At 50.7% G+C, this 19,943-nt stretch overlaps 2 protein-coding genes across 9 annotated transcripts; one reads left to right on the top strand and one right to left on the bottom strand.

Annotated features, from left to right (window-relative positions):
* Window positions 1-107: 107 nt before the first annotated feature.
* P2RX4 (purinergic receptor P2X 4) lies at window positions 108-8,549 on the top strand. 2 transcript variants are annotated; one of them, XM_048964432.1, is made up of 12 exons: window positions 108-368; window positions 1,427-1,574; window positions 1,829-1,900; window positions 1,995-2,067; window positions 2,382-2,478; window positions 2,681-2,761; window positions 2,880-3,021; window positions 3,314-3,450; window positions 4,479-4,572; window positions 4,660-4,725; window positions 4,807-4,902; window positions 5,557-8,549. In XM_048964432.1, the coding sequence occupies exons 1-12, from the start codon at window positions 235-237 to the stop codon at window positions 5,587-5,589; spliced, it is 1,173 nt and encodes a 390-aa protein (XP_048820389.1). In that variant the 5' UTR covers window positions 108-234; the 3' UTR covers window positions 5,590-8,549. The 2 variants fall into 2 exon arrangements, with proteins under 2 accessions (XP_048820389.1, XP_048820388.1); XM_048964431.1 differs by having other exon boundaries at window positions 110-368; window positions 5,554-8,549.
* A 450-nt stretch (window positions 8,550-8,999) lies between these two features.
* On the bottom strand, window positions 9,000-19,933 carry CAMKK2 (calcium/calmodulin dependent protein kinase kinase 2). 7 transcript variants are annotated; one of them, XM_048964425.1, is made up of 18 exons: window positions 19,751-19,933; window positions 16,483-16,609; window positions 15,692-16,134; window positions 14,965-15,012; window positions 14,584-14,637; window positions 14,416-14,467; window positions 14,182-14,315; window positions 13,572-13,608; window positions 13,349-13,370; window positions 13,172-13,260; window positions 12,864-13,063; window positions 12,730-12,783; window positions 12,436-12,509; window positions 12,117-12,204; window positions 11,779-11,874; window positions 11,229-11,357; window positions 9,934-10,034; window positions 9,000-9,625 (listed from the first exon to the last, which is right to left on the bottom strand). In XM_048964425.1, the coding sequence occupies exons 3-18, from the start codon at window positions 16,076-16,078 to the stop codon at window positions 9,550-9,552; spliced, it is 1,641 nt and encodes a 546-aa protein (XP_048820382.1). In that variant the 5' UTR covers window positions 16,079-16,134; window positions 16,483-16,609; window positions 19,751-19,933; the 3' UTR covers window positions 9,000-9,549. The 7 variants fall into 7 exon arrangements, 5 of the variants coding, with proteins under 5 accessions (XP_048820382.1, XP_048820385.1, XP_048820384.1 ...); XM_048964428.1 differs by having other exon boundaries at window positions 9,000-9,622; XM_048964427.1 differs by lacking the exon at window positions 19,751-19,933 and adding an exon at window positions 19,352-19,724.
* Between the last annotated feature and the right edge of the window lie 10 nt (window positions 19,934-19,943).

The following is a 19,943-nucleotide window of genomic DNA, read 5'->3' as shown; positions in this document are numbered from 1 at the left end:
GCCCATTCCAGCGCCTGACCGCTCTTTAGGAGAGGTTTTTCCCCGATTCCCTGCTCCGCCGCCCCAGCCGGGCAGAGGGCAGCGCCGGGGCGGGCACTGAGCGGGGGCAGCGCCCGAGCGCTCCGCCACGAGCAGCGGGACTGGCGGAGCGCTGCTGGGGAATCCCGGCTCCCGCCGTGTTTGGGCCGGCGGTCGGTGCTGCTGCTCCTCTGCCCGCCCTCCCCGGCCGCCGCCATGGCTGCGTGCTGCGGGGCTGTGCGTGGCTTCCTCTTCGAGTACGACACCCCCCGCATCGTGCTGATCCGCAGCCGCAAAGTCGGGCTGATCAACCGCGCCGTGCAGCTCGGCATCCTCGCCTACGTGATCGGGTGAGCGAGGGGGGAGCGCGGGTGGGCGGCTGTGCGAGCGGGAGAGTGCTGCTATTAACTGACGGAGGGCTTCAGGGGTGTACGAAGTTAGGAGCGGGGTTGTTGACTTTCCCTTCCTGCTCACGGGGACAAAGGTTGTGCTGTGTGTGCTTGACACGTCGCCCCTGTGTGCTGCCGGCTTGCTTTGGATTGCTCCAGCCCACAAAGGTTGGATATTAGGAACGATTTTTCTCCCAGAGCACGGGGTCAGCGTCCCCGGAGGCAGTCGGGAGCCGTGGGGATGTGGCACTGATGGACGTGGCCAGCGGGGATGATTTGGGGCTGAGCTTGGTGGTCTTAGAGGTTCTTTTTCAGCCTTTGCAATTCTGATCCTAAAAATAATGTATGAAATATCCATGTAAGCCATAAAATTAACCTGATTTCGAGTTGTCCTGATTTTTTTTTTTTTTAAAGATTGATCCATCATGGCCATGCACGTGCACACACAGCTTTTGCAGTAGATAGCCTTAAAACTGGGATGATTACTCAACTTTAAGCTGCATCGTTGAGGAAAGTCATTCACTGGGAGCTCTGGATTGCTTCCCACATCCCCGCTCCTCTCACCAGCAGGGCTTCGCTTATAACTCCTCATTCCTCCTACACCTGGTGAAAGGAAGTTTTATCTTGTCTTATTTAGTACCTGAAATAGATATAAAGCAGAACCAAAGGGCCTGACCCACCTCAACAGCAGTGAGGACCATCCGGGCTGCACTGAGCTGGACTGTTTTCCTGGGGTCTGTAGGAGAGCATCACAGCCCTTTTGTGAACCCATCTTCACCTGGTGGTGGTGGGAGGATGCGTGTGTAATTACACAGTAATGAAACGCTGCCAGACCACTTGAAAAAACCAGGAGGGAGGCTGCTGGTCCTATGGCTTTTCACTGCAAAATTGTTTGGGCTCACCTTTGCAGGAGACATGAAAAAAGAAGAGATTCCCCCTGCCTGTGTTTGTTCGTGGTTTTTAGCTGGGTTTTGTATGTGGCCTTTTATTTTCCTTTTCTTACAACTCTTATCTTGCAGCTGGGTTTTTCTGTGGGAGAAGGGCTACCAGGAAACAGATTCTGTGGTCAGTTCTGTAACCACGAAGGTGAAAGGAGTGATAATGACAAACACATCCACCTTGGGAACCAGGATCTGGGATGTAGCTGACTACGTTATCCCTCCCCAGGTATGAATCACATGCAGTGGATGGCTTTTCTAACAAACAGTCACTGCTCTACCAATGTCTATGCTCCAGCATGGCCTTTATGCTAGAGAATGTAGAAAATAAAGCAGGTGAGCTTCACTATTTATTATTGGTGAGCTTTATTAACTATTATTCATACCACTTGAGCTCTGTTAGCAGAGACATTTGGAAGCAGTGCCTTGGATATGCCTTGCAGTTTGTCACTCTTAAATTTGCTTTTGGTTTTGTATGCTCAGGAGAAGAACGCTGTGTTCATCATGACCAACATGATATTCACACTGAACCAGAGCCAAGGCCACTGCCCAGAGGTGTGTAAAGGATCCACTTTAACCTTGCCCAGCCTGGCTGGGAGTGTAGAAGGAAGAGTTTGTAGAGTTTTGTTTAATTACTGTTCCTGTCCAGCTTCCAGATGATAACACAGAGTGCAACAATAACAGCAGCTGCGTTCCAGGATATGTCAGCACCCACAGCAATGGTAGGAAGCTTGCTGCAGGAGCTCCTTGCATTCTGTGCTATCGCTGCGTGGTGCCAATCTCTTATGAAGGAAGCAGTATTTCATTGAGTCTCCTCGTTCTCATTCTTTCATACCTAAGAGAACTGAAAAAGAAGCTCAGATTCTTCTTCTAGAAGAGACTGTGTTGGGTGAGAATTTGACTCAGAAAATAGTCATTTCTCTGAAACTGAGCTACAGTGGAAGACAGTGGGGGAATTGGACACTGACACTTCTCTGTAAGGCAAATACTGCCCTTTATTTTGCTTGGAAGTACCTCCATCCACTTGTCTTTCCAGGTATCCAGACTGGGGCATGCATACCATACAACAGCAGCATCAAGACCTGCGAAGTCTTTGCATGGTGCCCTGTGGAGGATGACAATCACATACCCAAGTGAGAGCTGTCTTCCTACCCTGTGTTAGCTCTCCTGAGGGGAGGCCCACAATACACAGCCAGCCTGCCACAGCCAGTGTTTTTTCCTATGGGGTACTACTGGGAAAAGCTGAAGAGGTTACAATCAAAGGCCCTGCAGCATCAAAGACCTTGTTTCTGAAATATAAATGGAACTTATTTATTTTTTTCTGTTGCTTTTCAGGCCGGCATTCTTGCAAGGAGCTGAGAACTTCACCATTCTGGTAAAGAACAACATTTGGTATCCGAAGTTCAACTTCAGCAAGTAAGCAGTGTGTGAAGCTTGCTTACTTAGCTTTGCACTGCCTGGCCTCTCAGACAGTAAAGCTCGAGCTGGAGAAGTGGAAGAGGATGCAGCAGATCTCCTCTCTGTTCCCCTGCAGGCGAAACATCCTCCCCACTTTCAGTTCCACTTATCTCAAGAACTGCATCTATGATGCCCAGACAGATCCCTTCTGCCCTATCTTTCGTCTGGGGAAAATAGTTGAAGCTGCAGGGCAGAACTTCCAGGAAATGGCTGTGGAGGTACTTGGCAGAATCCTTTCTTGGGGTTCATCTGCGTAGGATAGGCCTCTCTTCACCTGGTGGCATGAACCACAGGACATGGATTAACTGCAAAATGGAGAGCTGCTCTGGCTGTAGGGAGCAGAATCAATTCTACTGAACAAGTAATTGTCCTTGAGTGGGGATATGTGGAAGGTCCTTCTGTAGCAATGGGAAAGAAGGACTGGGACGTGGGTTTTGGTCAGCCTGGGAGCCCTGTGCTAGACTGCCAGGCTCTTGGATCACTCGGTGTCTCCTCCTCTCTGCTCTGCAGGGTGGGGTCATGGGGCTGCAGATCAACTGGGACTGCAACCTCGACAGAGCTGCTTCCCACTGCGTGCCCAGGTATTCCTTCCGGCGCCTGGACAACAAGGACTCTGCCAACACTGTCTCACCTGGGTACAACTTCAGGTAATGTAGTGAGGAAGGGACCCTGATGTCCCCATGGCTCAGTCTGCCATTGGCACAGTATTCCAGGTTGCTCCCTCTCCTCTGACTGTTGCAGGCAGTCCTTGGAGTTTCTCTGCTGCTGTAAAGCTCACTTTGAGGTTTTCTCTGCTGCTATGTAAACCACAGCAAAAGAGGAAATTCCACTGATTGTGAGCATCTGAGTCATGTTTGCTTCAGCATGTAGGTGACCACTGGGACCAGCCTCCCATGGCGTGTCAGTGCAAGGAGTGATTGCTTTGGGGTGCGTTGGTGTGGCAGAATTTGAGGGGTAGCAGGGTGGGAGCCTGAAGGTCCTCCTTTGCTGTGCAAAGCAAGGGAAAAGCTGACCTTGAGAGAGCAGCTCTGTCAGTCAGAGATCTGATGTGCACCAAGAATATCTTTCTGCTGTACCCCACTGTGCCAGTAGGTTTTGGGGTGTCAGACAAGGCAGGCTGGGTATCACAGGCTCCCAGGTGCTCTTGCAGATTCCAGGCCTCCCCTTACAGGCCCTTCCTCTTCTCTTCTCCCCTATTTTCTGCTTCCTTCTGGTGTAACAAACCACGTGATGCAGTAAGTCTGATCTCACTTATTTGTTCTTGCTCCTTTTCTGTATCATTTGTGTGCAAGTCATGTGATGTGAGACCAGGAACTGCCTCCATGTGCCAAGCTGAGCTCTGCTGCTTCTCTCACTCCCTGCCCTCTCGTGGCTGCCTGCACTCCTGCAGCATCCCGCTCATCTGAGGGGATGATTCTCACGTAGCTGAATTTCTTCCTGTCTTCCCACTATCCTGACTTGCTCCCCTCCCCATGCTTTAGAGGTCTCCTTACTTGACTGCTAATAATTGTCTTAAACTCACCTGTTCTAGGTTTTTCCCCTACGTGCGCTTGCTTGCATGTGCAAACATTTAGCCCATCCTGTTGGGATGGGGAACACACCTGGGTGTTGCATGAAAATCATACAAGAAACCTCAGAATTTCCAGCTGAGCTCTAACCTGCCCTATTGTTCCAGGTTTGCAAAATACTACAAGGATAGCAGCGGCACTGAAACACGAACGCTTATCAAAGCTTATGGCATCCGCCTTGATATCATTGTGTTTGGAAAGGTAGGGCAGCTTCACTCCTGGAAGCCGTGGGCTGAGAGCTTTCAGAGATGCTGTAAAACAGTCATCATTCCTGTATCTTTCTTCCAGGCAGGAAAATTTGATGTCATTCCTACCATGATTAACATTGGCTCTGGCTTAGCGCTGTTTGGAGTGGTAAGTGACAGTCTGCACTTGCACTGAGTTAGCAGCTGAGTTCTCAGAATCATTGTCTTAAACTCTTTCCATCTCCACTAGGCAACAGTGCTGTGTGACATCGTTGTCCTGTACTGCATGAAAAAGAGATACTACTATCGGGAGAAAAAGTACAAATACGTGGAGGATTATGAACTGGTAAGTACGAGTGAAGGCAGAATGGAAGCAGGCTTGTTTCCTCCTCTGATTCTGAAACAGGATGTACAGAGTCCATATCACACACAGACTTTGTACCGCAGCTGTGAGGAAGGTTTATCTTCCTTGGAGCTGCTCATTTTTAGCTCAAAGCTGTTGGGAGAAGCACTGGAAACAATATTATGTTTCCTGGGCAACCACTCTTGGAAAGGGAAGAGTGTGTTTGAGAACTTATGCTCCCACTGCATCTCTCTTTGGGTTGCTGTTCTTGGCAGTTGCCTCCTGCAAGGTACAGTTAGCTCTGCCTCCATCAAATCCCTCCACAGCCTCCAGAAATTCCTGCTGTTGCAGCCAAATCCAGTGCGCTGACAGCTACAGCTACACCTGCATTCAGGATCTGAACAACCCATTGAGCCTGTAGGAGGATTTAGCCCTGCTCTTGCCCCTGGTGGGGTTGCTTGGCTAGTGCTGTGGGCAGAGCTGTGCTCTGCAGCCCTGTGCTTGGTGGGATGCGATGCTGCAGAGGGAGCATTTCTGGTGCCACTGGCAGTTTACTGAATCCAATAGTAGAGATTTCCTATGCAAGGGTTTTGTGTAAAAGAAAGGGGGAGAAAGCAAAGTTCTCTGTCAGAGAAGTGCCAATTCTGATCCTAGCAGGGCACAAGTGAGACATACGGAACAGACTCCTGACCTCCTGCTGCTGCTGCACCAACTGGATGTGAAGGGATGCTGTGAATGTTACTGTAATCCTGCTGTGAGACCTACCCCTCCTTTAGAATGAAGGGGTAACAGAACCTAAGAAAGGAACCTTCTTCATTACTCATCACCTTGTGTTGGCCAGAACCAAAAAGGAGACCTGGATCTGCTCCTTGTCCGTTCTTTCCAGGTTAACTGCACCAAGCCTCGTAGCTTCATGCCAGACATCTTCACCAGCAGGCCTGGGACAGGCACTGCTCCATCCTCGTCATTTCAGCAGTCCTTTCCCTGAGCTCAGGTAGCAGTGATGAAGCCCTTGAAGAGGCACAGACTCTTCCTTACAGGGAACAGGGCCTGTGACGTGCATTGCCTGACCCTGGAAGAGCAGTCTCTTGCTGTCAGGGATCATGATGCTTAGGTGAGACGACCTGCTATTTAATTGCATCGCCAAGCTCTAGTGGCTACAGCCTGAGACAAAGCAGTGTCTGGTTCCATTGTGACATGGTAAATAACTTACTGGCTACTGGATTTCTTTTCTGTTTTGTCTGGCTAATGCCACTATGCTAGAATTTATTTTTCATAAAATGTTACTCTCTACCAGCTCTCTTGGAGTACTGCAAGCTAGGTTTGGGTTGCTTTATTTCACTCTTGATTTGTTTGCTGCTGCTTTGAGGACTGAGTCGAGGACCAAGTCGTCTCTCCAGGCTGTGCACAGAAATGGCTCAGTGTGAAATCCATGCCCAGCAAACACCACACTGTAGTAGCATAGGAGGATGCTTTCAGACTCCTCTTCCAATAAGCAAAATCTCATAGCTTTGATAAAAACCAATCAAACATGATAAAGGTTTCCCTTGATTAACTAACTGGGGTTTGGTTGCACATCATTTATTTTAGCTCATACAGAGAAGCTTGAACAGCTGTGTGGAAAAACACTTAGTTGTTTTCTTCTTAGATAATATAATTTAAAAGTGGTAAATACACAGTATTTAAACTTGATACACCTGATTAAGTTAAATGCATAATAAAGGGGTAGGAATGAAACACAAGCCTTGGTCATTAAACAGTATAAAAATCTGCAATAGTTTGGGACTCTAGAAAAGAAACAGGTCAGTTGCCTGACAGGTAAGAGGGGACCACCAAAAAAACCCCAAACAAACGAAAACCAAACCAAACCACTCAGGACAAGAGGCCTGGTTTCCCCTTAGCACTTCCCTGTGTGCTTTCTGAGCCAAAAAGGCTGAGTACCCAGCATTAACTCTACAGTCAGCACTGGGCTTGCTTGAAAGGAGGGGAATTGGGGAAATCAAGCTGTAACCCAGTTCCAAGGCACAAGCAAAATATTTACTTCACTGTAAGAAAGAAGCTAGCTTTACTACTAAAGAACAGCAGACAGGGAACCAAGCAGATTTATATATACAGTACAGCTTCTTTAACAGGTCATGCATTTAGACATAGCTTCCTCACACATCCAAGCTTTATGCTTTCAACAAAATGCATCAACTAGAAAATGTACATCAAGTATCTTTTAAAACCATGCAATTGGCTGCAGCCCTACCAGAGCACCAAGAGCCAAGCCTTTGGGATCCATATGAACCAAGCCTGCACTGGCCATAAGACACCAGTCTGTGCTAATATCTGAGTAACTGGGATTGGGCACAGAGAAACTGGGACAGGTCATTCTGCTCAGAAGCTGCATTGCACCTGGCAAGGCTGTTTAGTAAATCTAAACTGACTGCTAGGTACCTGCCATATCACCAACTCAGCACAGAGCATCATTACAGCTCACTCACCTTTAACAAAAACACACCACACACATCACTATGCACCAGTTACAAGTAACCAGATCCCTCCCTTCCCCACCCCCCTCCCTTCTTTTTTTTGGCAGAACAAGCCCATTTACAAAGTACAGAACCAAACCACCCACACCCCCTCGCAGTCACTATTCCCACAAAGAGAAAGTCCTGTTTAGAGATGGGAGAAGGCAGCCTTAGCAGTGCTGGCACCCCAGTTACCTGCTTGGTTTTCCCATAGCTGAAGCTGGGGGGCTTTGGCACAGCCTTGGACTAAAAAGGGAGGAAAACAGTGCGTGTCTTATGGCTCCAATCTCCACAGTACTGCTCCTATGCCACAAACTTGCTGGCACTGGCTTTGGAGAGGCCAGCTGCACCATCTTTCATTAATTAACTGCAGCCTAGGATAAGCATAGTTTCAGGTGATCAGACTTATGGGGACAGTGCTGTAGGCACCTGTGCACTTGCTAACACCACCTGAATTTAACGAGGACTCGTGATAAGGAGGAATTACTGGGCCATGACCATGGCCAGGAGCCACAGTGCTGTGCTGTTGGCAGTGCCAAGATCACGGAAGACAAGGGAACAGTCACGTCCTAAACGCCTACAGGAGCTACGGCCAGCAACCAAAAACTTCCCTTTCTTATAGCGCCTTCCTCCTCAGGGCAAAGAGCTCAGCTGTACCTCACACACTTGGGATGCTTGAATCCTCCCTCATCCAGCACAACGCCATCAGTGAGGAGACTGAGACAAGGAGCCCACCCATGTCCCTCCCAGCTCCATGATCCACCAAACCAAACGTACTTAGTGAGCCCCTTGCTCAGCCCAGCCCTGATGCCACAGCTCATCTACACGCCGTCCTCCAGCTTTGAGACCTTGGCAATGTGAGCCCAGAAGCCAGAGGCTCTCCCACCACAACAGAGACTTTTTGTTTTTAAACAAGCACCACAAAATGATCAGAGTAATCTGACTGCAGGTGAAAGAGCTCTTCATAAGAAACAATCTGTTAATTAGTCATTCACTTAATTTACTAGCAAGCCTCCGACCCACAGGCATTCACAATTACTGGTAATGAACTTACAAAAAAATACACAGCATTGGCCCCAGAGTCCAAATGAAGAGTTTGGAAAAACAGAGGTTTCTTTGGAAAAAAAAAAACCAAAACACTAGCTAATCTAGGTATTTCATTAAGATCTTAAGTTCTAAGCAAGCCCTAAGTCTATACTTAAAAAATAGCATACGTTTTATTAGTTTTTAATCGTAGTAAACCATGTAATGTACATGGAAGTGAAGGATTTTACCCTGAATTTTATATTTAATAATATAGCTATCTAGATCAAGTAAAAGATTTAGAAACAAACTCTTGTTAGTTCTTCCTCTGCTGTTCAAAACATTCAGCTAAATACCACCTTTCACTCTAGTGTCTGCAGCAAAAATAGTTCAGACTGAACTGAAGCCCTTAAGAACCTTTTCCCTTCATAAACTGAATACTCAACTTACCCAACACTGAGACCTCAGGAGAGGCAGCATCCTCAAACCCTGCCTTTCACCTCACTTTCTGAATGTCCCGAAGATGCTGTTTAATATATCTTGGCTCACAAAGGTAGGCATTCTTTTTATAAAAAAAAAAAAAAAAAAAAAAGCTGGAAAGGTGGTTTTTGCTTTGTTCTCATGCAGTTAAAAAGGCGTCAATTAAAACCGAAACCAAACAACAAGAAATAGATGCAACAACCCTCCAAGCACATGAGTGTGGTTTCCCTGCTGCGCTCTGCAGAAGCTTCTCGGTCCTGCATGCCCCCACAAGGCAGGCACACACTGCCCCTGGGATGGTGGGAGATCCCTTTGGCATGAAAACCAGGCAAAAGCAGTTCCAAACGCAGTTGGTTTGCCTGCTCAACACCATCCCACACCACTCTGGGATCAGTCAGCACCTTTTTTTTTTCCCCCCATGAGAAGTCCAAGCAATCAGAGATGGTCAATGACGGGTACGGTAGTCGGATGTCTTAAACATGCTGCTATGCAAACTCTACATCCAGCGTTACACTGAAATAGCGCCGTGTCATGCTGGGGGTGGTGGGGCTCTGTTATGCCACTCATCCTCAGCTGCACACTCGATGAAGTGCCCCGGACCGAGTTCAGCTCAACAGAACCATAAAGCCGCCGGTCATGAAAGGACTTCCTCCTCTCCCACGTTGGGCAAGTCGTTGCATTTCAGGTTATCCTCACTGCCTTGCTTCCTGCTTTCAGAGGGGAAAAAGCAGGAGGTGATCCCAGCGCCTTCCCCACCACTGGGCTTCAGGACCTGAGCACGTTCCCCACCGAGATCCCCCATTAGGCTGGAAGTACCAGAAGGAGACACCTTGCAGCCCATGGGAAGGACAGGACGCTCAGCCATACAAAAGCCAGCTCCCCCCAGATCCCACAAAGGACAGAGCACGTTATATCTGGGTCATAGCCCTGCGTGAAAGAAAACTCAAAGCCTGAAGCCCCAAACCCCACCCACGTGCTCTCCAGCACACAGGGCAGGCTGCAGGCACCCCTCACTTACGGCAGCAGGTTTCCAGGGGCCGACAGCGAACGCTCCTCCCGCCGGCTGCCCTCAAACGGGTTCCCAAAGGACCGCTTCCGGATCATCGTTTTAACCAAGATCTGCAAGACCAGGGGGGGGGTTGGTCAGGTTGGTACTGCTTTCCTTTCATTCAAAAGCGAAAGCAGCATCCAAATCCCTATTTACCCAGCAGGAAAATTCACTGGAAAGGGACAGGGAAAGGAAGGAAGCAATGCTGTTTTCTCTTGACACATGAGAAACCCCAGTTTCGTTTTCATTGCTGCTCTTCCCTTTCCGGCTGATTTATCTGCTCAGCACTGAGAGCTCATGAGATGTGTGTGCCAGCAGGGTCCCGTGGGGAAGGCATTTATGCAAGAACCAAAGCCACGTGCATCTGGCACTCGAGCGGAACGCCCGTGGTTGAGTGCACAGAGATCGTGTGCTGGAGGGGAATTTAGAGGAACAAATGCAAATAGGAAAATTCAAATTGGGCCGGAGGCGGTGCTTTATTTAAAAAGGTTCCCAGTAATGCACTGCCCTGATTTGCCCTGAGATGGACTGAATCCACCTGGATTTCCAAGGGGAACAGCAGAGTTGAGCGGCCCTTCTCTGCAGCAAGTCATCACAAACTGGTGAAATGGGGGGAAAAAAAACAACCCTCATCTGCTGCAATTGCTTTGGGCAAAAGCTGTTTTTCACACTTGTGCAGAGAAAATTGCAGTTGCATACCAACATATATCTGCCTTTAGCCCTAGACAACACCACACCAGGGAGCTGCAAATCATCAGTTTCTCTTAGCATAAGGGCGAGCAGGAAATCATTAGGTTCAAAACCCAAAAGGATTTAATTTTCCACACTGTGGTTACACTGTGGTACTCATCACCACGTACTGCTGTAGGGAATAAAGTCCGTGAGCTCAAAAAGAGACCAGAGGAATTCATCAAAATAGCTGCAGGCAGGGGCTGCCCACAAAACCTGTCTCAAGGAAACGCTGCAGCCAGCAGGGCAGAGCAGGGCAGCAGGAGCCCCTGCACCCATTCCTCATTCTGTCCACGCTCTTGACCAGATCCCCCACCCTGGACCAGGATTTCACCCTGAGCAAATACAGCAATAGCAATGCAGCAGATACCAGCAACCCACTGATGGGTGCTTCTGGGACTGACCATCACCCTGTGCCGCCACAGGCCAGGCCCCATTCCTGACAGCAGGGAGGTTTCTGCTTTACTCTTGTGCATCTGCTCATCCACTGCAGCCAGGGCTGCGTGCCCACAGGCTCTTGCTCTGCTCACACTCACCACGGTGGCCAGGCTGGGGATGTGCTTGACTGAATTCTCCACCTCCTCCTCTGTCACCTCGACAAGTGTGCAGTTCTCGTCCTCAGTGGGCAGCAACTCCGCTCCGTTCTTGGTGACCCACGGATGCAACTTCAATGAATAACACAGCCTGTCAGGGACGATTGCCTCTTTTTTGTAACTCCAACCACACAGGCCTGGCAAATGCATCTCCTCACCCAAGCTATGGTGCCTGTACCCTTCCAAAACACAGGGAGCAGGGGAGAGACACTGTGGTACAGCTGGGAACAGCTCAGTCCAGAGCAAAAAGCACACGATTCAATAACCTCAGTGATGTACAGGACTGCAACACCACGTCCCCATGGGTTTTACAGCAGAAGAACTATTTCCACTCTCATCTTACAGAGGGGATTTTCTCCAGACCGTTGGTCTCAGACTGGAATTAATCCGAGCACAAAGCCCTTCTCCTCCTTGCCCGCACAGCTGGCGTCCTGGACAGCCACTGGAGGAGCACAGAATGCTTCAGCAAAACCCCACCATCCTTTCCCCCTACCTTCGTCTCCATTTTCTCAGCTTCTCGCCCCTTCCAGGTTCCCGCAGGGGCGAAGGGCCAGAAATCTCCTGCCAAAGGCTGCTGCAAGGTACTTGCCTGGTAGCAGAGGAAATACTGGGCTCAGGGGATTTCTGCTGCCTGCAACTGCTGTAGGCACCAATGGTCCCAAAGCTGAGTGGGTCCCGGAGCAGGGGAAAGAGCTGGGACTCACCTGCCCGGGAGCCCTGGGCATGCAGGAGGACCTAACCTGGTGCAAGCAAACTGAGCCCAAAAAAGCCAAGTGAAGAGAACCCCAGGGAAGTAAAGCCATGGCCACCACCATGGCTTTGGGTCAGTACCTTGATTTCAGGGACTGAAATCCTTGACTCAGGATTTTTATCCAGCATCCGCATGATCAGATCCTTCAAGAAATCTGTAACTTCTGGCCTTGGGAGGAGAGAGTGGAGAGATGAGACACGACCTTGGCACTCTGCTGTCTTCCTCTCCAAACCACCCCAGGAACCAAAATATTCCTATGTTGGGCAATGAGGAGAGTATGATTCCTGGTGCACAAGGCCAGGAGACTCTGCATCTGCCCAGGCTGACAGCTTGAATGTGCTTTAAAAAAAAAAGGGCTGGAGGTTTGGGTTGGTTGTTGTTTTTGTTTTGAGTACTTACTGGTCTGGAAACTCCAATATTTGGGTCTTGATTTTATTGTGTAAACTCAGGATCCTTTCATCCATGAAAGGACACTGTCACAAAGAAAAAGCGCAGTGAGAAAAGCAGCAACCTCTGAGCAGGAGCTTATGTGGATGTACCAGAAGGTTTCTTATTATCAGAACATCTTTTTTTTTTTTAAGCAATTAATAAAACATTTGACTAAAAATGATCAAATTACTAGAGCAGCTCCTGCCCCCAATATGCAGCCAGGCACAGGATACAGGCACAGATAATGCTGAAGAATACCATTACCTGCCCAAACACAAAGCAGTACAGCGTGATTCCCATTGCCCAGACATCTAAAGCCTGCAGAGAGAAGAGCATCCTTAGTCCTGCACGTACAAGGAAGGTCATTACAAAAACAAAACCAAATTGCTATTAAATACCTTTCCAGAGAAGATTTTCCTGGTTTCTGAGAGCGTCTCTGGGGCCATGAAGGCAGGGGTGCCCACCGTGTTGGTCAGGAGGGCATCGGCTCCTTTGAACTCATTGCTGACACCAAAGTCGGCAATTTTAACATGTCCGTCCTCCCCCACAAGGAGGTTGGAAGGCTTGATGTCCCGGTGGATTATCTTCTGGTAGTGCACTGTGATCCAAGGGGAAACAAGGGATGCGGCAAAGGAAAGCAGGAGCCAACTTCACAGGGATTAGAAATGAGAAAAATCACAAGTCCCACCGTGCTGCTTGCACTCACAGTATTCAATGCCCTTGATCAGATCCTGGAAGTAGAACCGAGCCTGGTCCTCACTGAGAGGTTTCAGGGTGGGGATTTCCATCACGGGGCTGCAAAGGTAAGAGGACTGAGCTGCAGCACAATGCTGAGCAGAGCCAGGCACGAACACAGCAGCACGTCCACAGTGGGGAAACTCACCCTTGTTTCACCAGTTCGAACACTGAAACAGAAAAGGAATGGTGATTACTGACTATGTACAGGCGTGAGCTCCTGCAAGCATGGTCCCAGCACAAAAGCAATTATTTTAATGATGAATTTATGAAGGTAATACATTAAAATAAACCTGCGGAGACCCAGGCCCATACACAGCTGCCCCAAAATGCAGTGGGAACCCACACCAACAGCACCTGTGGGCACTTACCCATGTACAGGTGGTCCTCACTGGGGTCATCCAGCACCTGCCAAAAGACGCGGAGAAGAAATGGAACAATGCAAGAAGCTGCCTCACAAAATAAAAGCTGTGATTTGTTGATTTTTCATCAGGCTGCCCAGTTTTGCCCCTGGGGGCTCAGGCTGGTAAGGAGGGAGGTGCTGGCAGGTTGTGAGCGCCAGCCACCCTCAGGTCCTGCTCGTGACATTTTAATTTAAAATTGCGTGGGTTTGCTCTGCTAATCTCAGAGCTTCTACCCACAAGGTGGGGGATAAATAAGTGGAAAGATATTGTTGGAAATAAATATTTCAAATGCACAGGAAGCATCATCTGACTCATCAGGCAAATGAATTCCAGCCTGCACATCCTTTATTCCTCATTTTTGTTTCCTATGGACTTTTCAGGCTGTCAGTGGGTGGCGGGCAGCGTGGCTGCAGAACTCACAGGAAACCATTTCCTCCCCAGAACTGATCTGTATCCTCAAGGGAAGTGAAATATTTCTGCTTTCCTCTTTCCAAGCAGAAAAGAGAAGGTAAAAGGAGGGAAGAAAAGACCTTCTACAGTAGGGAAAACATCAACAGGACTGCCACTCCCTGCTCACCTCCACGAGCTTCACCACGTTGGGGTGGTCCAGCTTCTTCAGGATGGCAATCTCCTGGTAAACCTGCTCAATGGGGCCTCGGGGCTGCAGGCAGCCCTCTGAGGCACCTTTGGCTCCACGGGGTGGAGGGCGGCCTGCAAGGAAGGCAAAAAAAGGGTGGGCATGGCACCGAGTCCCTTCTGCCCCCAAGGTGCCACCTATCCCAGAGCTGTCACACCACCAGGTGCCACTTACGGGGGAAGCCCGCCTGCCTCATCAGCTTCTTCTTGGAGAGAACCTTCATTGCCTGCAGAGGGGAAAATTGGTGGGATTTGGAAAAAAAACATACTGGGAGCCACAGGCAGATCCATGCCTGTCCCCGTCCCATTCCTAACATATGCTCTGGGCAGCAGCACTACTCACATAGTAGGTGTTGTCGTCCTCGTTGTAGGCCAGCTTCACCACTCCATAGGAGCCCTAGAGAGGGACATGTGGGTGACCAACCAAAAAACACTCCAGCACCAGGCCAGGCTCCTCTGCATACCACAGGCAATGCAGGGGGTCAATGGGGAGCACAGAGCCTTGGACTGGCAAAGAAAAGGCGCAGATACCATATTTGGTTGGAAAGGGGAAAAATAATGCCAATTTAAAAAAATAAATCAATGGGCATCACATTGAGGAGCCAATGGAGATGCTATGGTGAAGGGCTGACCTCACAACTGATGTCAGATTAAAAGCAAGAGCAAATCCAGCACATTCCCACCCCAAATTCCCACTCCAACCCCAAAGCCGGAAATTATTCACCTTCCCAATCTCATCCTTCAGCTTGTACTGGTTGAGCTGGACGCAGTCCTGCAAGAGAGAGGGCGAGTCAGCCAGCAGCCCAGGCCTTGGGCCAGAGCTGAAAAGCTCAGGGTTGTTAGCAATAAACTACATGTGGCTACACACTGCCTTGTTTATAGACAACTAATTACTGGCGTTGAGCACCGGGCAGACAGCACTGTCTGCTCATGCAAAATGAGAGCACCAAGGGCAGCGATGGCAACTGGCACCCGGGGGCTTAATGCTCACCCAGCACCAAATGTTTTTATTTTGTCCTGCAGATGTTCAGTGCCTGCATTCTGTTGGTGCTGAGAAGGCTGTGGTGGGCAGTGCAATTATTTCCCTTGAAGCTTTATCGAAGTCTCTTCCTTTTTAAGGGGAAAACCAAAAAAATCTCAATTTCCTGCATGGAGCTAAGAAGTGAATCTGACTGCATCCATACACAGATTAAGCATGGATGGGCTGTGGATTTTGGCTGCTCCACTCTCACCAAACACATTTGCTAGAGCTGGTAGCATTTAGGAAATACAGAAAATGCACTCCCACCACTGCATTAACCCTGGAGACGCTCTGTCCCCGTATGTGGGGCTGTCGCCATGGCTGGGGATGAACCAGGACCTAGCACCCTCCCATTACCCATGGGACTCCATCCCAAAGCACCAAGCAAGAAGCAGTGCAGCGAGACAGGGAGACAGGAGCAGGGCCTCACCTGCAGCCCCGTGATGGAGACGCGGTTGGATTCCACTGTCGGCCGCCTCGGTAGGCGCGGGGACGAGTGTGGGGACGTCACTGGTGAGTAGGGGAGGGACGGGTAGATGAAGCGCTCGCTGTCGCCACTTCCAGGGGAGCGTGCGGGATGCGAGCGCTCCTGCAGGGACAGCTTTCGGCCAGAGAGGTTCAGCTTCGCCCTGGGCTCGCGGCTTTCTTCCACAGCAGCCACGCTCATCTCCTCCTCGCTCGCCGTCGCCTCACACTCGGTCACCACGATGAGCGACTCCATGGCGGGGCGGCTGGCACTCAGAGGCAGCCTGGGCCCTCTGTGGTGGTGTGGGGGCTGAGGGGCAGCAGGCGAGCTGCTGGGGATGCAGGATGGCATGGTGAGGTTGCTGGCCTCATCCCGGCCGCTGGCGGTGCTCCAAGGGATACAAACACCTGCAAGCACAGTGTCAGGGGGATCCCACGTGAAGCAAGCCACTAAAGTGCTTTTGCACCTAATAAATGGCTTCAGCTAATAGTAAGTAAAATATTAGGTAAAAATGCAGGAAACTGGGTGGCACTGAGCAGAGTCTTCCCCCCTCACAAGTACTGCAATCATACTGCTCACCCCAGAACGTAGAGCCCTGCCACCTCCCTTATGGGAAACCCACAGCTGGGGCTGCAGATGTATTTTACTCAGGTCTGCACTATGAATGTATAAACATTGTTCAGTTCACTGCTCTCCTGCATGCAGGGGGCAGATCTTGCCAAACAGCCCCCAGAAGAGGTGTACAGAGCCCTTACCAAGCACGAGCTGTGGGATCTGCCCTGGGGCTTACTGCCTCCACCCACAGCACAGCATCCACAGGGGTTTCTCCTGCTCTCCCCGAGTTCCCTATAGCCTCCTTTGCAAAAATGGAATTTCAGCACCCTGGAATAAAAAAGAAAACAATAGTATTAGCAGCAGATATATATATTTTTTCTTTTTTTAAAGGAAAGCAAATCGTTCAGTTGTAAGCCATTGCAGTGAACCCCTGTTCAGTGCTGGATATGTGACACTGAACATACATACTGGTGGATGGCAGCAACACCACGAATCTGATCCAGGAGCAGGGCTCCAGCAGGTCTGCCTGTGCCACAGCAAAGCCATCACCCTTCCTTCCTGCATTACTTTTGATTTCTAGGTTGAGGAGTTGTCACAGGGGCAGCTCAATAAGAACCCAAACCATCCCAAAGGCAGCACTGAGGACCCAGCATCACTGGGTGTTCTGCACCGTACGAGGCAGTGGGTTAAAATTAGCTCCGTTCGCCTGCACTGAAGTTCCCATGCTCAGGAGCAATTATAGGACAAGTACAAAAACCTCAAGCAGCCCCCCAAAGGCTTCCCAATGGCCTAATTGCCATTTCCAATGCAAGTCTATAAACTTGAGTTTTCTCACCCAGCTCTAAAGTGAGAGCGCAGCCATTCCGGCACGGTGCTGCTCACTGCTTAAGGGAAGCACGGGTGATGTGACAGCTATAAATAAGGCAGTGAGCAGCAACAAGGACAAACTATTTCAGAAACGCTGCTAAATCCATTCCTGGCCAGGGCTTTGCGATTCAAGAAAGCTGGGACCCAGCAAAACCATGGCTGCAAACTCCCCCAGTGTTGCTAGGGCAAATCCCAACGCTGGGATGCATTAAACCACTATGACCACACCAGTGTGTTTTAATGCGCTCTCAAAAGCACGTTACAATTATTAGGTACCTGCTGCCACTTTGCCCCGAACCAGCATGGCTGGATCCAGATCCATTCATGTTGGGAAGCCTGCCAGGCTGCATGTATAAATAGTCGGAGCAATGATGGATCCCAAACGCTGTGTCCTGTACCCTCACCACATGCCGTGGTCACCCAGTGAAAATTCACCAAACAAGGCAGTGCTGGGGGCCCCATCCTGCCCTGGAGCACCATTGGTGGCTGTCCCCTGCCTCTCCACCCATCCATCCCAATGGCCATCCCCACCCCATCCCATCCCACTGTGCTAACGCAAAATCGAGTTATGAAATAACGCTTGGGACTGAGCGCCCCCGTCCATGGGCATTAATTGCTTGAAAGGATAAGCACATCAGGATTAATTAATTCAAGAAGGCTTGCTGAGGTTCTGTAAACAGGTTACAAGTCACTCCAGCACCATCCTCACAACTGCTAGGTGGAATCAGAGGGGTTTTTTCCTCTCTTTGTGTGCATGCAAAAGGGGTGGCTGCAGAACCTGGCTTTTTAGAGAGTACTGGGATGCCATTCCCAAACAAAACCCAAATGTGAGATCCACCTCCTGAAGGGATGTGGGATAACCTCTAACAATAGTGCACTCACTTTGCCTTAATAAGTATCTGGGGATGCTGAGGAGGAGGAAGGCAGCCATATAACTGGCCAGAGGAAAAATAGCTGCAGTGGGGAAGAATAAATCCAAAGGGAAGAAATACAGTCTGGGGGCTCTGCTCGCCCACCCAGCTCATTGCATGGGGAAAAGTACCACGTTCTGGTGTGAAATCCAACAGATCCTTATGTAAAGGCAAAAAGCATATGCCCACCAAATCCTCAGGAAACGTAGCAGCCTGGTGTATAGGAATGATTTATCGGCCCGGCTTTTGGCTGCGATCCATGTATAACCCATCGCGGCTGTGGCAGGATTATTGAAGCAATCAGTCTCACATCTAATTCAGCAAGGAGAGGGATATTAAAGCAGAAGAGGTCCGTGAAGCCCTGGCAGCATCCCTCCCTCTCGCTCTGTGGCCACGTGGCTCAGTGCAAATAAATGGGAGAGCAAAATTGGCCTCGGCGATGGCGAAGCCATCAACGCAGCCCTGTGACACCACAGGGTCCCCACAGACCCTGAACCACAGGGACAAGGGATGCTCCCAGCCCCTCGCAGACACATTTTCCCTCATGCGTCAAGCAATGAAACCTCAGTGGCACCAACAGCATCACCACCTCCATGCATCCCATTGTGGGGATCAGCTCACACACCACCCAAAAAGCTGTTTAGAAAAAAAGTCAGTGTCCAGTGTGGTTCCAGCTCCCTCTGGGCAGAGTCCAGTCACCGTCCTGCGTTCCACAGTCACTGCCAGCAATGGAAGTGCCAGTGCCAAGTGCAGGGTCATGGCAGCAACGGGGCACTGATCACAGTTTCCCTTCCTACAGGCAAGATCTGCCCTTGCCAGAAATATTAGTCACTGTGGTATACAAAGCCCATATGCATCCCCGCCTGACTTTTAATGGAAAAAATCTCCCAGCAGCTTCTCCAGAAGTCAGAGGGCACCCAAAATAAAGAGGCTCTGCAAAGAAGTCCATCCACACCGGGTCCCTGGGCCCGAGCAGTAACGCTTTCTGTCGCCCTGGGCCCGCTGCGTGGAGCCAGGAAAAGCCACCAGCACCAGCAGGAACTCTGTGGTAGCAAGAAACCCAGCGGCATGCTCCAACGGGAACCAAAACTCATCTTTAACCCCAATACCACCAGTGAGCGCTGCCTACCGGGCCCGGCCCGGGGCTGGGACGAACGGGGAGCAGCAGCAGCTCCTCACTCGGCTCCCTGCCCTCCGCACGCAGCAGCTCCAGGAGATGGGCACCGCGTTCTGCCAACACCACTTAAAGGCCATTAGGGCTGAGCTGAAAGCAAAGCCTCCTCCAAATTACCTCCCCGATCTGATAACGGCCGGCACGGCGCCGCTCAATCCGAGCGTGACGGGCTCCACTCTTCTGCCGGTTGCTTTTCCCCAAACCCGACCGTTCGTTCCGCCAAGGTGCGCAGATGCCCCAACTCCACGCAAGCCCAAAGCACCGCGGAGGGCTCCAGACCCCGATCGGAGCCGAGACGGGTCGCGCAGCGGCTCCCGCCGCTCGCCGCACATCCCGCCTCCCACCGGGCTCCGCCGCATCCCGCAGGTGGGCAGCGGGGCAGCCCCGAGGAGAAGCAGCGCCGTTCCGCAGCGCGGCATCCCCGGAGCGAAGCGGGGCCCCTCCCGGGCTCGGCTTTGTCTCGGCAGCCGCCTCCCCGCGCGGTCGGGCCCGCCCCGCTCCCACCGCCGCACCGACCTGCGGGCAGCGCAGCGCTCGGCTCCGCTCCGCCGGAGGGGAAGGGCGCGGCCTCGGCCGCCACGGGGCCGCACGGAGCAGCCTTCGCTTTCGGTTCCGCTCCGGTGGCGGCGGAGAGAGAGAGAGAGAAGGAGGGAGGGAGAGAGACAGGGAGAGGGGAGGAGGGAGGGATGGAGGGAGGGAGGCCCCGCTC

This window comes from Lagopus muta, chromosome 17 (genome assembly GCF_023343835.1).
Source record: "Lagopus muta isolate bLagMut1 chromosome 17, bLagMut1 primary, whole genome shotgun sequence".
Lineage (NCBI taxonomy): Eukaryota > Metazoa > Chordata > Aves > Galliformes > Phasianidae > Lagopus > Lagopus muta.
This window is presented reverse-complemented; position numbering and strand designations above follow the sequence as displayed.

Bases quoted from the DNA above. Each gene is read 5' to 3' on its own strand.
- P2RX4 (XM_048964431.1), top strand. From the start codon at position 235: ATGGCTGCGTGCTGCGGGGCTGTGCGTGGCTTCCTCTTCGAGTACGAC. The intron at 2,479-2,680 runs GTGAGAGCTGTC...GTTGCTTTTCAG, and splicing joins GATGACAATCACATACCCAA to GCCGGCATTCTTGCAAGGAG. The intron at 3,022-3,313 runs GTACTTGGCAGA...TCTGCTCTGCAG, and splicing joins TCCAGGAAATGGCTGTGGAG to GGTGGGGTCATGGGGCTGCA.
- CAMKK2 (XM_048964425.1), bottom strand. From the start codon at position 16,078: ATGCCATCCTGCATCCCCAGCAGCTCGCCTGCTGCCCCTCAGCCCCCA. The intron at 14,316-14,415 runs GTAAGTGGCACC...CCTTCCTTGCAG, and splicing joins GAGGCAGGCGGGCTTCCCCC to GCCGCCCTCCACCCCGTGGA. The intron at 13,609-14,181 runs GTGAGCAGGGAG...GTCTTTTGGCAG, and splicing joins ACGTGGTGAAGCTCGTGGAG to GTGCTGGATGACCCCAGTGA.